At 44.9% G+C, this 14,126-nt stretch overlaps 1 protein-coding gene across 2 annotated transcripts; it reads right to left on the bottom strand.

Moving 5' to 3' along the window:
• Positions 1 to 229: 229 nt before the first annotated feature.
• Positions 230 to 13,813, bottom strand: LOC135907209 (post-GPI attachment to proteins factor 2-like). 2 transcript variants are annotated; one of them, XM_065438895.1, is made up of 4 exons: positions 13,741 to 13,813; positions 8,333 to 8,713; positions 3,040 to 3,148; positions 230 to 513 (listed from the first exon to the last, which is right to left on the bottom strand). In XM_065438895.1, exons 1-4 carry the CDS (start codon positions 13,783 to 13,785, stop codon positions 362 to 364), a joined length of 687 nt encoding a protein of 228 aa, XP_065294967.1. In that variant the 5' UTR covers positions 13,786 to 13,813; the 3' UTR covers positions 230 to 361. The 2 variants fall into 2 exon arrangements, with proteins under 2 accessions (XP_065294967.1, XP_065294966.1); XM_065438894.1 differs by lacking the exon at positions 13,741 to 13,813 and adding an exon at positions 12,818 to 13,018.
• Between the last annotated feature and the right edge of the window lie 313 nt (positions 13,814 to 14,126).

The following is a 14,126-nucleotide window of genomic DNA, read 5'->3' on the forward strand; positions in this document are numbered from 1 at the left end:
TCACCGTGCAGAATAACAGGAGACGAGCAGACAACGTCCAACTAAAAATGAAACAGGAACAAAACAATGCAACAAAGGGTGTACTTTTGGCGCTGTCTCGTTTTAAACGCAATGCAAGCTGGGATCGTGATACAGAATGACGAGATCTACAACTGTTTACACTTCAATATTCTTGGTAATTCAATCTGTGGTGCTGCTGACAACAAAAACAAAGCTTGTAACGCAAAAGAAACCTTTTCTTTTTTTATCCATAGTCTACTAGTCTTGTCCAGCAATGTAGCACGGTCTCTGGGAAATTAAACAAATCAAAATGACTTCATTCGCCGGTGACACCGGATCATGCGGGCGCGGGTGTCGATGATCACATTGGCCACGGAGCGTGGGCCACGTTGTCGGGAACGTCGTACAGGACGGTCAGGTCGAAGCCCATGGTGCAAACCATGAAGGCCAGCTCGCTGATGCCGAAGAGGTCCTGAGCCGCTTGCATGTGCGCCGCCTTGTCTTCGACGCCACCTGAGAATCGCAACAGAAATTAAGGTCGAAAGTCAGGACAGACATCGAGCAGCTGGAGACCTGAGCATGGCTGAGCAGCTGGCGTGATACTCCAGGCTTTAGCTGAGAAATACTAGAGACGTAGTGGCCACACACACTCGCGATAAGGGCAGTTGCACACACGGGAACGACCAGTGCGCATTAAAACTATTCATAACGTCCAAAATGTCTAGACCTTAAAAGGAAGCTTTAACTTTGGGCTGACCACGATGCCGCCTATTCAAATAGATGTAAAACTCAAAATGTTATTGAAAAAAATGGCTGAATTTAATATAGTTTCTTGCATTTCTGAGAAAAAGCTTAGTTAGAGTGACTGTAAAGCAGAATTTTAATTCAGTGTTTTGGAATATTTTTAACAATTGCTGAAAATCAGTAAGTTTCAAAAATAGAACTTATAAATTTATAAATCCGTAGCTTTGCACGAAAAGGATATTGCAGATTTATAAAATCTATCAGGTAGAAAATATAAAGCCGACCAATTTAATAACGCTGTACAACGTAGGAGAATTTTAAAGTGTATACGAGGGTCTGGCAAGTATCCTACTCACATATTTGGGGTTTGCTTCACAGTGATAGATAATACGTTAACAGAAGTGTCCTATCATTTTTTATTCGTTAGTTACAAAGTTGTAAACTTGGTAGTCTTCTTTGTTCCAATTTTGCAATTTGGAATAATATGAAAATGTTATTAACGGCCCGAATAGCAATATTCCGTTCTCTACAGCACCTAGACTGTAACATTTGCTTTTGAATGCAGTGAACGTCATTGCAATAAGTCAGTGCACTGGTTGCTCAAAGAAACGATTGCTCCGTCCACGTGTACTTAAGAGCTCCCAAAATAAAGTGTCCTATTAAAAAAACTAAGACACGTAGAGTATACCTGTCTCATTCCACGGTTGTCTTTTTCGTTAGTTCGAACACCACTTCACTGTTGCTTTTTTTGTTAGTTCGAACACCACTTCACCTAAGCTATCACTGCGATATGCGAGTTGAAAGCGGTGAATTTTACAAAAGGAATAGAGTATAGTAGAAGGAATCTGCAATATACTAGCCCGAAAACACTTTCCTAGCGTGCAGCTCGTACGTGTTGTCTGTCTACGGACTGACAGCATCCCGCAGCTCCAAGCTCTATTCACGCTGCAAATGTTCTGCGGCCTTATAAATACCTGCCTCTCTGACAAGTAACGGAAGCAGTCACATGTGCAGACATTTCGGACATTGCCCATTCAGCAGTCTTTTGAATTTTATTGCGACAATACACCAGCGTAATTCAATGAGTAATATCTTCAAAAAAATATAGTTCGAAAGGTTGGAGAAGTTGCACAAACCTTAAAACAGCAATGTCAAGAGCCTACTATCTTCAAACACACGCACATACAGCACTTCGTCCTAGCTTCGCTGCTACATTATAGCAGTGTTCTGGTCAGTACACACAACTTGTCCTATCTGAGTAAATATGGTACCGTCTTCCCCCATAGCATGCTTGTCATGCGAAGACGCCGAATGTAAAGAGATGCGAGAGTCATGCGTCAAGACGAGCGAACTTGCACAGGTGGGCTTGACGGGATAGTTTCCCGTTGTTATTCCAAGCATAGCACACTTCTCAAGACGGGGCTGACCACATAATCACACAAACACGAACGTGACGAGTTTGTCACGTTCGTGTTCACGAACGTGTCCACGAAGCGTCAGCTCACATTACGTCCGTGACCTACACCTGCCGCGTCACAGCTCACGCGAAGTTCCTGGGACAGCGACCCAACGACACCCGCTGTCAACTCCGGGTGTTGTGAACCAGGTACAAGTACGTCTTGAGTTGGCTCCGCAGCCGTTAATGTCCAACTTGTGTTGAGTTCTGTGGGATTGTCGAAATGACCATGGAGCGGTATGAAAACATATTTCAGCCCTCACAACAAGCGACCACTAAATGACCCGGAGAAGTGGTCAACGGCTCCCGGCTCCACACCAAAGGCTGTGAGAAGTACGGTCAGGTTAGACGCCGCGAGTAGTCTGTCAAGCGAAGTTACATGACTGCTTCACTGAAGGAGGCTACGCACATCGTGACACGGCTGAAATAAAGCGTTATCTCACTCCTTCTGCCTTTTGATTTGCAAATTCTACAGTATGGATCTCGCTCGACATGTGCGTGCGATCAGAGGTTATAGGGTGACAACCGAACACGCGTAAACCATTTCGAGAGATATGATGAAACTCGGAATGGTACTGGAGTGCTCTGGTTCACAGCAGGAAGTTACCTCTACCTTTTAGTATTGATTACATAGGAGCAAGAGCGCCACTTTAAGGCGCGAGATCTCTCACTCATTCCGGTTTTCTTATTTTTGGACAAGACGTCTCAACATACGCGAATATGAGCGCCTCAGAAATTAACCAAAGTGATGCGAGGTGCTAACAAAACACGTCACACTCGCAGAGTGCGTCTCCTGCCACGGCAGATTACGCCCTTGGATGCTCAGATACGCCGCTTACCCATCTCGGCGCAGTACCCTTTCTGAGCGGCGCCGAAGTAGGTGATCCCGATGCTTGCGGCTACCGAAAGAGCGAACAGGGTTTCCTTGAGGACTCGGGAACGGCGCATCTGCACAGCAAAACGCCTTCATTACAAAAGAAAAGCAGTGCAGAAACCATCGACAAAAACATCGATGCTCTCCACCATTTGTCCATTTACTGTAAGTGAAGAGATAAATGCTGGAATTAAGGTGTCATTATTTCTGAAGTAATGATCTTAATTGTGTATATTTGTGCCAGGGAGGATAGTTAGGCAGCATTTGTCGTTTCACTGCACATTTCAGTTGAGGTCAGAGCCGTGAACCAGCAAACACGCAGTGGTAGTGTAAACGTTTGCACCAGCTAGAGTGAGGACCTTCTCTCTGGACTACGGCGCGGGAGTACAACGACACGCGCGGTAGTGTCTGCAATGCTTTTGTGCGCGGGTTAAATTAGCATAGCCTAGAAAGCATTATGACGAAGACGCCCAGGAGGGCACTCTCGTCGAAGAAGTGCATATGTGGTTATACATATAAGCCTATTCGTCCTATGCGTGTTGCCTACAGTGGTACGAGCGCCGGCGTGGAACGTGACCCCCGTGCTCCTCTTCGGCCACCGAAGCCCTCTCCCGCAACCGGCACAAGGGGCCAAGGCAGCTGTTGAAGAACAAGGGATGCCCTTCTCAAGCGCTCCAAGAAAGCATCTAAACCTTCAAACGCCCAAAAGCAAACTCGCGCCATAGCATGTGTGCCTCAAAGATTTGGCGTTTGGATTCGGCCTTTGCATCGGCACATCTGCATGAGCTATGAAAGTCGGAACCCGCGAAAACGGACGGAAGAGCCAAAGAAAGTTATTTCCTCTAAAACAACATATAAGCGCCTTCCTAGAAGAGGGTTAGCCCCTTAGCTGTGCATCTAAAATGGCTTCTAAAGGCAATCCTTAGCTGCTGCTTAAGTATTCACAGAAACTACATAAGTACGTAGAAGTTAACATGAAAACTGTTGGACACAACGAGAGGGCTCTACACCACCTAATGTCATGCCCTCCCACTGCCAACGTTCCTCGTTATGATCAACTAGGACGACATTATGCAATGTATATTTTTTTTCTCATTGTATACTATTTTGTCTACTGCATTTCCCTTCCGTTGGTACATGCTTTGATTCTATGATAGACCACGGTTTGTCTGCTCTACGTCTCACGTGACCTTTCTTTTTTCTTTTTTCTCTTACTTTTTCTCTCGTGCAAAAAATGTGTAGAAGGCTGGAAATTAGAGTAGCAAAGGTTAGCATTGCCCCAAGAAAAACACGAGATTGGTTGAGGTTGAGCAGATTCTCAATTTGTTATGCAAGCGCAGCCAGCAAGTACGCGAAAAATTGCCGCGCGACTGCCTGCTCGAGGCACTTTGCGTGTATTCGTGGGCTTCATTCATGCTCGAGAAAACACTTTTATGAAGCACGTATTGAGCAAAGAAAGCAGTATTGGGAGTTTGTGATGCTGCTCTACAATTTTCTCATTGACACTTTTGATCTAATTATAACACTTGAGAAGCCTAATTAATAATGAATATTAAGTATGTAATGAAGCGGAATGCAAAAATTAATCTGAGTATCCTAAAGCGGCGGCAAAGAACATTACCTTGGTTTTGTCTAGCTACGTAGCGTTTGCATATTTTTAAACCTTGGCACAATTGGCGTGGGACACCCTGTATAGGACGTGTTATTTAAAGATCCTTCTATCCTGCCCGTCGCTAAACCCTTCAATAAAGGAATCACTCGGGAGGCTCTCAAATCGTGCATGTGGAAATGTTCCCTAAATGTGCGCAAGTGCTTCTGCGTGTTGACTATGTGTGTGCACAAGTATAACCAAAGTCATTCTTGCGTCTGTTTGCTCATAATGAGGGTATATTTCCAACAGGTGAACATATGCGAGCACACGTACAAGAACGATTCGGGACGAATGCTGTACTTTTAAATAAGTTTTAATCTGAAGACAATCGCGCGATTCTCTGCCGCGCAAGCGCAAAAAATATCAAGACAGCGGAAAAGGTTCGAAGTTTAACCTGATGCCACAGATTTCGGACCCTCATCTAGCTATAGTTCGCCAAATAACAGAAAAGGTTCTGATGAAACAAAAAGACCGGGTTTTTTCGGAAGGGTTCACTGATTTGTTGAGACCGATAAACCAGTACTTCAGTAGTAATAAACTGAGCCCGTTGCAGTCCGACAAACAAGGGGTATTTGCTGCTCTTCCAAGGATATCTTTCCCGAAAAAGCCTGTTCGGCCACTCAGAAGAACTAGGCCTCTTGATGTGCCGCTTAGGAGTGCTAGGTCTCATGCAATGAAACTTCTCAAGAATCTGCAAACTAGAATGGCTCCACAAAAGTGGCAAAGCAATGTGATAACTACGTCCTGCATGTGTTCTTTGCTGCGAAGTGCCATCGCCACAGAAGAACACTCCTGGCAGATGTTGGTTGGTAGATCCTTGCATCGGGCACTGCAAATTGTCGATCCCTTGGACCCATTTGCCATGCAAAGCTTCTTAGATGTCGTGAAGTGGTTGAAGGCTAACGAGCTCTATTCCAATGCCACGATGTCGGTCGTTATAAAAGTACGGCGAGGTTGCCTTTATCATTCCTTGCTGTTTGTCAGTGGTTTCTTTTGTGGTGCTTCTCCCGCTTTACTCATCAAGCACTGTCATATACTGCAACACTGGGCTGTTCATTCAAAGGAAAGGCACCTAATAGTTCTAGTGTTGCAACGGTGTCGAGCCACATCTTGCTTAAACGAAGTTCCACCGCAGTGTACTGCAAATGCCGCAGGAAGAAGGCATTGTACGTGTTTCTAAATTTGCCGATTATTTATAGTGTTTCTATTGCTCAGTCCTGGTGACAAACAAGAAATGATTGCGGGTAAGACGTTAACTTGATCTAATTCTTCCCGGGATCAGGATCACCTATGAATTTGGTGAAGATAATTCCATTAGATTTCTTTATCTGCTTTGAACATATCAAGAAGATAAAAGAGAGATACGAGCTTTAATAATACGCTTGAGATGTTTGCCTGGCTCAACGCATGGCACAAGATAATAAGCATTTATGCTGACGGTACTTCCTAAAGTCCAAGCAAGTGGTCCTTGCCTACGAATGCTCCCATTCAAACCTTGTGAAACGAATGGTTCAAGAGTGGCGTCGGCGTCATACTCGCCAGTTTTGAGGCGCAGCTACCTAGGTTAACTACAGCAGGCTACCCGGGCACACTGTTGACGGCTTTTGCCAAAACACTGTACGAAAGAAATGAAGGAAAGCATACTGTTACAAACGGCCTGCGGGGGCTGGCGAACTAGAGGAGAAGCGACTGACGAAACCTGCCTGGCCCGCTGTGATGACCCACTTTGTGCAAACAACAATACGCTGAGTCAACAAGCGAACGGCGCCACCATGTCTACTGCGGCGACTCGCTTTATAAGGCCGACAATACGACAGTCCACAACCGAACGGCGCCTGGATGTATACGGCGGCGACTCGTTTTGTAAGGACGACAATACATCCCGGCGACGTTCGGTTTGTGACTGTCATATACGACAGTCACAAACAGAACGTCACCGGGATGTATACACGCAATCGACGGACCAGGTATTGTTAGTGGATTCGCCGTCATCGTCACGATTTGCTTGAAGCGGTGGAGCTCCTGGAAGATAGGGTTTTGCGGAGCCGTCTCACGGGTCCTAGAAGTCGCCAGTCAATGGACAGACGCGGCGGCCACTGACTGCATGGTCAACTCTGGAATAAAGAGGTGCCTGCTCGGGTCAAGACCTCTGTCTGCGAGAACCCTCTCACCTCGGTGTGGTTAGTGAAACCTGTGTGGAAGTGAGCGTGTAAACCCCCCACCTCAAAGGCGGGTCGGTTACGATAACTTTGGATGCTTCGAATTGGTCGACGGTTGAACGGCCGTTTTCCCTTACCTAGGGATCTACGGAGGACAGTGCTTATAAGCAGCTGATGCGCGGCTGCTGAGTGTGCATTCTCTTTCAGTCATGTTAGACTGATGAACTGTAACGTTATCATGTAGCTACTGTAAATAAATCCCATATTCCTCGTTCTTTAGTGGAACAAGTCTATCCCGTCAACAACGTCCTCTGCGTGGATGAGTTGAATGGCGGCATGGGCCAGCTACTATCTATTACATGCCTGAACCCAACCCTTACAATATCTGGTAAGAAAGCGGAAACCACCAAAAACTAAAAAAAATTACAGTTGAGATGATGGCAAATTTTCATTGCCTGTCTCACAACCTAAGGCGTGTGGCAACCAGAACTCGCACAACGCTGATGCTCTGCGCGCCGCATAGCTGGCCGGGCTGCGCAAACGCATATAATAGGAAAAAGAAAGAAGCGAGTACGCGGGCTGTGACAAAAAAACACTCAGCGAATTTCAGAAAATGTGCTTCTTCGATCTTATATAAGAATATCCAATCATGCTACCGGTCCTATGTTAGCCATAGAAGTCGCTGTATCAACGAGCCGCTGTGTAAGCACCGCAATCTGCTTGTCACGAGTAGAGGAGGAAATTCCCCCCTTACATTACAAGAGGTGTGGCCACAGCCCCGACTTTTCAGATGTGTCCATCGTGGGTAACAACCGAAATAGACCGGAAATGGAGCTATGTGAAGCTTTTCGTATCAGAAAATATGGCGCAGAATTGAGCGTATAGTTGGACCGTATGTCCACCTTATTGATGAAGAGCGGGAATATTTAAAACAGACACTAAAGATGCCCCGCTGAGCACATAGTTATAAGTATCTTTCTTTTTTCTCTTTTTTTCTTTTCTTGGGCATTCGCGGCCGCCGATTCCTAGGATGGTCTTCGAATCAAAACTTAGCTGTAGATCCAACGTTGGTCCTGTGTCCTCCTTCTACACGTGTTTTCGTTTTTTCACCTGCTAGATCTATCCCACCCTTGTTACGCACGAACTCGCCCAGCAAACCATCCTACCTAAACGAACACAAACGTGATCCTAATAATTCATATTTGATGCATCGTAAACAAGGGAAAGCACTGCTCCGAAGGGGCAGTTTCTTTTTTTTTTTCTTATGTACTCATCAGTGGTCCGTCTCTATGTGGAGCGAGTTCTTGTTAATTCTGAACTTTTTTTTGTTTCTTCGCTATGTTTTTTTTTTTTGCCGAAACTAGGACTAGCATCTCCTTGTGAGTTTGTTTTTTGTAGGCGCCGTTTTTGTATCGACTAGGGCGCGTCAAAACGTTTTTCATACGTACCAGGTAGCCGTCGCTCCGGTGCTGGGACATGCGCAGTGCCAGGCACGTGCTGGCCATGTGCAGCAGCGACCACCACGTCCAGTTCACGAGCATCACGTCGTGCACGTTGGCGTGGTCGCGGCGCGACGTGCACGCCATCATGAACATCGAGCCCACCGAGGACGCGTGCACCACCGAGCTGAGGCACGCCAGAAGGTCGAATACGAACCGCAGAGGTGGCGCCACCAGCGCGGCGCGCCATCTCAGGTACTGCGCGTAGTTGCAGACGAGCAGGAGCCGTGGCGCCACGTGCAGCACGACGACCGCACGCCAGAGGCAGCGCTGAGGCCAGACGTCGGTGACGCTGCTCAACGATGGCCAGGAGTTGGTTACCGATACGCCCTGCGACGAGGCCGAGTTATGCAATCGTGCCTCTTACGAAACGACGCGGCGAAGTGCGGACATGCTCGGCGTGTCTGCACGCTATTTAATTGCGCCATGTATTGTCGAATTCAACGCCTTTTTTTTTTGTTAGCTCGCGTCGCTCGGCAGGATGACTGCGCCATCGTTGATTGGCTCAAATAGCGACCTAGATGGAGATTGACATTGCCGTAATATTGAATAGCGTCCAGCAGCGCTATACTGGACATCACCGAATTGAGCCACTTTGTCTGCTTCTGTGGTAACGGCATTTTGAGCCAATCGGAGAAGCTGTAACAGCCCTATAGGCTAATTAGAGCTGACAAGATGGCAAATTTGACGATATGGCGGAATTTGGCAGTATGCCGAATAGCACGCCAAGTGTCAGTCTTTGGTGTGGTGATGTAGAGGTATAGTATGTGATCTAGAGTGATCATTACAATAATTACAATGTTTTTGATTATTATTATGCTAAACGCGTTCTCTTAGAAACGGGTTGGCTGCCTTTTTTTGCTCTTGTGTTACTTTTCTAAAGGCTCGAAAAATTGCAACAAAATATTCCGAAATATGCGAGGCGTTAAATAGTTGGCAATAATTAGAACAACTTGACTACGTCCTTTTATTTTACAGAATATTACAGAAAATACAGATTTTACAGGAAATACCAGCGGGCAATTTTCTACGACAGTGAAGTGAAATCTCTCCACGTGTGTTACTAAGCCAATTATTGCGGCACCATTTTACAGCGCAATTCGTTTCTTGAAACAGACACTAAATCAGCCTACCTTCACGTGTGGAAGTTCTGCATTTGTCCAAACGCGGAATGAAATAGCAGTACAACAGTCATATTTAACACCCAGTGACCTGTTTTGTTTTATTTTGTAGTTGTAAATGAGAGATTTGTATCTTGTCTTCCACACTCTAACCTTTCTTTTTCAGAAATATTCTTACTTACGCTATTTCTGCCACCGTAACTTCCCCCTTCAGTGCTACTGAAGGTTGTCCGCAAGTTTAGAAACACAAGACTTGATTTCAGAAACACAAGAAGAAGAAGAGGAAGAAGAAAAACTTTATTTATCCATCTTTAAAGGGAAGGGGGCAATGGAATAGAGGGTGAGGGGGAACTACTTGAAGTAGGCCTCCTTTATCCTCTCAGCCCACTCCAGGATGGAGAACAGGCTAGGTACAGAAAGGGATATTCAACAATGGCTAACTTTCACGTCATCAATCAGGTAACTGAAAAACCACGAGGAGTATAAGCAGCCTCTCTGCACGGCATCCATAGATTACGAGGGGACGTTAGATGCTTTATAAACGCCAGGCCCTACTGAAGCGTTCCGTACGCTATTACAATAACTCCATATGTTCATAGAAATCTTATGGAATCTGTATGGATTTCATATATTTATTCCGTATAATCTTTCTAAGTTTTGTATGAAAATATATAAAAAAATTGAAGTACATTTCGAGCATTTCAGTAGGGCAGTCACAGAGGCATTTTGTAGACACTGAGTGCAAGAAGCATACGTAAATATATTATCAAAGACCTACAAATGCGTGACAATCACCTTAATTATTCAGAAGGAAAGCAGAAAAATATCACTCTACAAAAGGGTCAGGCAAGGAGGCACAATCTCTTCAGCTCTACTGAATGCATGCGTAGAAGTTTTTAAGCTATTATAGTGGGAATGATGGTGAGGAACAACAACAAATATCTCAACAACCTACAGTTTGCAAATCGCACCGTCCCTCTCAGCGACTCTGCATGTTACATGCAACGAATGGTTGTGGAGCTTAGTGCACATAGTCTAAAGTCAGTTTGAAGATTACTGATCAAGACCAACGTAATGAGTCTTGCAAAAGAACGGCAATTCGTGATTAGCAGTCACCTCTAATATGCGTGCAAAAGTACGTTTAGCTAGGCCTCTTAGTAACAGAGGAATCGGCATCGTGAGAAGGAATGCTGCAGAAGATTAAATATGGGTCGGTAAACATACGGCAAATATAAGCAATTCATAATTAGCAGCTGACCCATCTTTTTTTTAAATGTAGTCATTTGCATTCTGCCAGCACTCACAGCTGAAGCAGAAACTTGAGAAAAAGCTAAGGAATGTGCAAGGTGCAGCCTTTACGCATCTTACACATTTTTCGTCTGGATTCATGCTAAACAATATTTATTTATATTAATTATTAACAATCGCATCAAATGAAATTTGCATGCGCTTATGTAAGATTGCATTTAAGTCAATGGGTAAATGTAGCGGAACCCATGTTACGATGTGTGTTGGCTGTCATGCATTTAGATTTAGATTGGTTGAGAGGCAGGACTGCAGTGTGGATTAGAGAGATTAAGAGATTAAGAAAAAGAAATAGAGTTGAGCGGGTCATGTAACTGCATCGAGGCAATTAACGCTTGGTCTGCTAAAGTAAAAGAATACTTGCTAAGAACATGGAAGTCCTGTCGAGCACGGAAGGGCACTACACGATAACATGAAATTCAGAAATTCGACATGTTGGATTGAGTTATACCCATGTCACACGGGCAACTCGGATCTCCTTCAAGCTTCCTTCCTTAAAGGACCGCCAGGGAGTTTCACCTCAAAGGAGTTAGCTCAGTGTCACATGGCCTATAAGCGAGCTTTTGAAAGCTGCCGCTGGGGGCCCATTAGGCGCTGCTCACCTCGTACGCAGTCATGAAAGAAACACGTTTTGTATTGCTAAAAAGTCTTGGAAAAGACGTGAGTCACTCATTCCGCATGCGCGAGACGTGCGATCGCGTTGACCAAAACAACAAAAAATGCCGAAGTCAGGGCAAACGCTGCAGCCATTCCGAGAACGCCCGGTTCGAGAGTCGAATGTAGCTGCTCAACTCAAATATATTTGTCAGTGCTGAAATACTATATTATATGCAATAAAAACAGTTATAATTGCTGGTAAAAGTGAAATTATTAAAAATGAGGGTGATTTCTTGACTCGAAATTCAAGCACACTGCGAACAAGAGTACTCCCTTCAGTCTGCAAGGGAGATCTTCCATCTCCATTCGCTAGTAACTTCCTTAAACTTCCTTTGCTAAAGGACTGCCGTGTGACACGGCGCGCATCTCCCTCGAGATAAGGACGTCCTTGGTTGGAGGGAGTTAAAAGGACTTTAGCCGCGTCTGTGTGACAGGAGTATTAGTTGCAGCGCGACGTGGGTAAATGGAGATCACTGGGAGAGGCCTTCGTCTTGTAGTAGGCACGAAATCAATATGAGAATGATTACAACCACCGCGCTTACCATCGTACTGATCCTGCGACCTTCCCACAAAACCTGCTCAAAGATTTCGGACCAATGCCATTCTCTATGTACGATCACAATCGGCGTGGGAATTTTTTTCCTACAATTTTGCGTTTTTGAACAACCTAGCCTGGTCATAATTACAATTTAATTGACCTTTACATTACTACTTAAAGCGGCCGTTGAGTCTCTATGGCGTTGAACTGCTGAACTTCGCAAGTTCGATGCCAGCCGTGGGGGGCCACATTTCGATGGAGACGAAATCTAAAACGACCCCGTACTTCCATTTAGGTGCAAGTTAAAGAAATTCAGTTTGCCAACATTAATCGGCAGGCCCCTACTAAAGCATGCCTCGTAATCATATTGATTTTTGACAGTCAGACTACTACAATTTATTTACCAACTTTTTTTTCATTCATCCAAAACTTATCTGACCGATTTCCCTCTTTGCCGTTCGATACAGTTTTCTAGCTAGACCTCTTATTTTATTTTTTGCCACCAACATTCAAGAAATGTTGATACCAGAGGCGCGTCCTGCACCTGTCAGATACGGTCACCAGAAAAAAAAAGTAATACAATGAGTTTGGTTAATACTACTAAATAATACATATGTTAATATATTGCTTCTCGAATATTTCTCTTTAACCTTACTTCGGGGCGTTTCTCGACCGAAATGTGGTGAACGAACAAACCGACAAGTGAACGAACACGATTTTTCCATTTGTTAGCGTAATTACAACTGCTGTTAGCAGTAAATTGCCGTCTTCCTCCGCAAGCGCATACGTTTCAAAGGGTTACAATTACTGTACCCGGCATATCGTCGTGGTGACCTCGGTGCGCTGGAGCGTCATCGCCGTTGCCAAACAGAAAGCCAAGGTGAACAAAGGCAGCCGAACTCCCACGAGAAGGAGGCCGCGGTCGTCAGCACGCAGTGCAAGCTCTAGCAGATCCATTGGGACTATCGCATATGACCGCGCGTTCTGAAGTCGGGACTTGTTCTTATGCTTCTTCCCAAGTATTGGAACCTACCCACTACTGGTGATCGGCAAAGAAGCTCGTCATTTTAATACGCAAGCAACAGCTGAAATTATATCTAAAAGTACCAGTTATAGTAATAAAGCAATGGCGTGCATAGTTTTCAGTGGGACTTTTCAAAATAAATTCTTGAAGAGCAAACTTCCGCAAACGCTGCCGTGTGAAAATTATGATGATGCACACCCACTGAACTTATGGGCACCGTGTACAAGGATTCATTGTTTGTCCGGCGTGCCAGTCCTGGCACCTCCCCCCCCCCCCCTTCCCTACGCAAGGCGCTTTCGTAAGTGGTAAAAACATCCAGATGGAACACGCATCTTGCAATCTCTGTAAACCGAAGCTTTAGTATAGCGGTTAATTAAATTCAATCTACCGCAGATGCGTAAATTTGCTTTCATCCATAGCAACGTGTAATACAATGCGATATTTATGCGTTGGCAACGCAAGGACCACAAACGTGTACTTATTCAATTTTTATGTTTATGCACTGCATCGTTTACAAGCTATGCCGAAATGCAAACTCCAAATTAGGCGGATGACGTGTGAGAGATCGACGCGGCGATGTCACAAGCACAAAGGCGATGTATGATACGTGTCTAGGGAAGAATGGGGATGACAGGTGTACGCACTGCAATGTACGACAGGTGTCAAACAAAATTTAAATACTCTGTACCTCTTATGTCACAGTGGCACGTACCCATTCCGGAGGATTTTCCAAGAACTGGCACACCCGCTGGCACATACCGAATGCCTAAATCACAGAAAACAAAGGAAATAAAAAAAATCCGTCAAATATTTTCGCGTCATCTCTATGCCTACGGCAAAGCCAACCACGGTAGTGCGGAAGATCCGAAAACTAGTGCGGCTCTATGCTTGATCGTCTTCTGGAAGGTACTCTTCGCCGTCTTGGACTGGTCATTACGCTTCTTGTGATGTCTCTCAGGGCGTTGGCACTAGGCCACTGCAATAGGAATGTGATGCCATATTTAATTTTGTAAGTGAAACAAAGAGACCGCCATGTGAATTTTATTGTTTTACTTTCCTCATTATGAACACAAAATTATTAACTTAAAATTTTAGAAT

This window comes from Dermacentor albipictus, chromosome 9 (genome assembly GCF_038994185.2).
Source record: "Dermacentor albipictus isolate Rhodes 1998 colony chromosome 9, USDA_Dalb.pri_finalv2, whole genome shotgun sequence".
Classification (NCBI taxonomy): Eukaryota; Metazoa; Arthropoda; class Arachnida; order Ixodida; family Ixodidae; genus Dermacentor; species Dermacentor albipictus.

Excerpts from the sequence above, each read along its gene's own strand:
- LOC135907209 (XM_065438894.1), bottom strand. The coding sequence starts at position 12,961 with ATGGATCTGCTAGAGCTTGCACTGCGTGCTGACGACCGCGGCCTCCTT. Across the intron at positions 8,714-12,817 it reads TCACCACGACGATATGCCGG|GGCGTATCGGTAACCAACTC; the intron begins GTACAGTAATTG and ends GCCTCGTCGCAG. Across the intron at positions 3,149-8,332 it reads ACCGGAGCGACGGCTACCTG|ATGCGCCGTTCCCGAGTCCT; the intron begins GTACGTATGAAA and ends TTTGCTGTGCAG.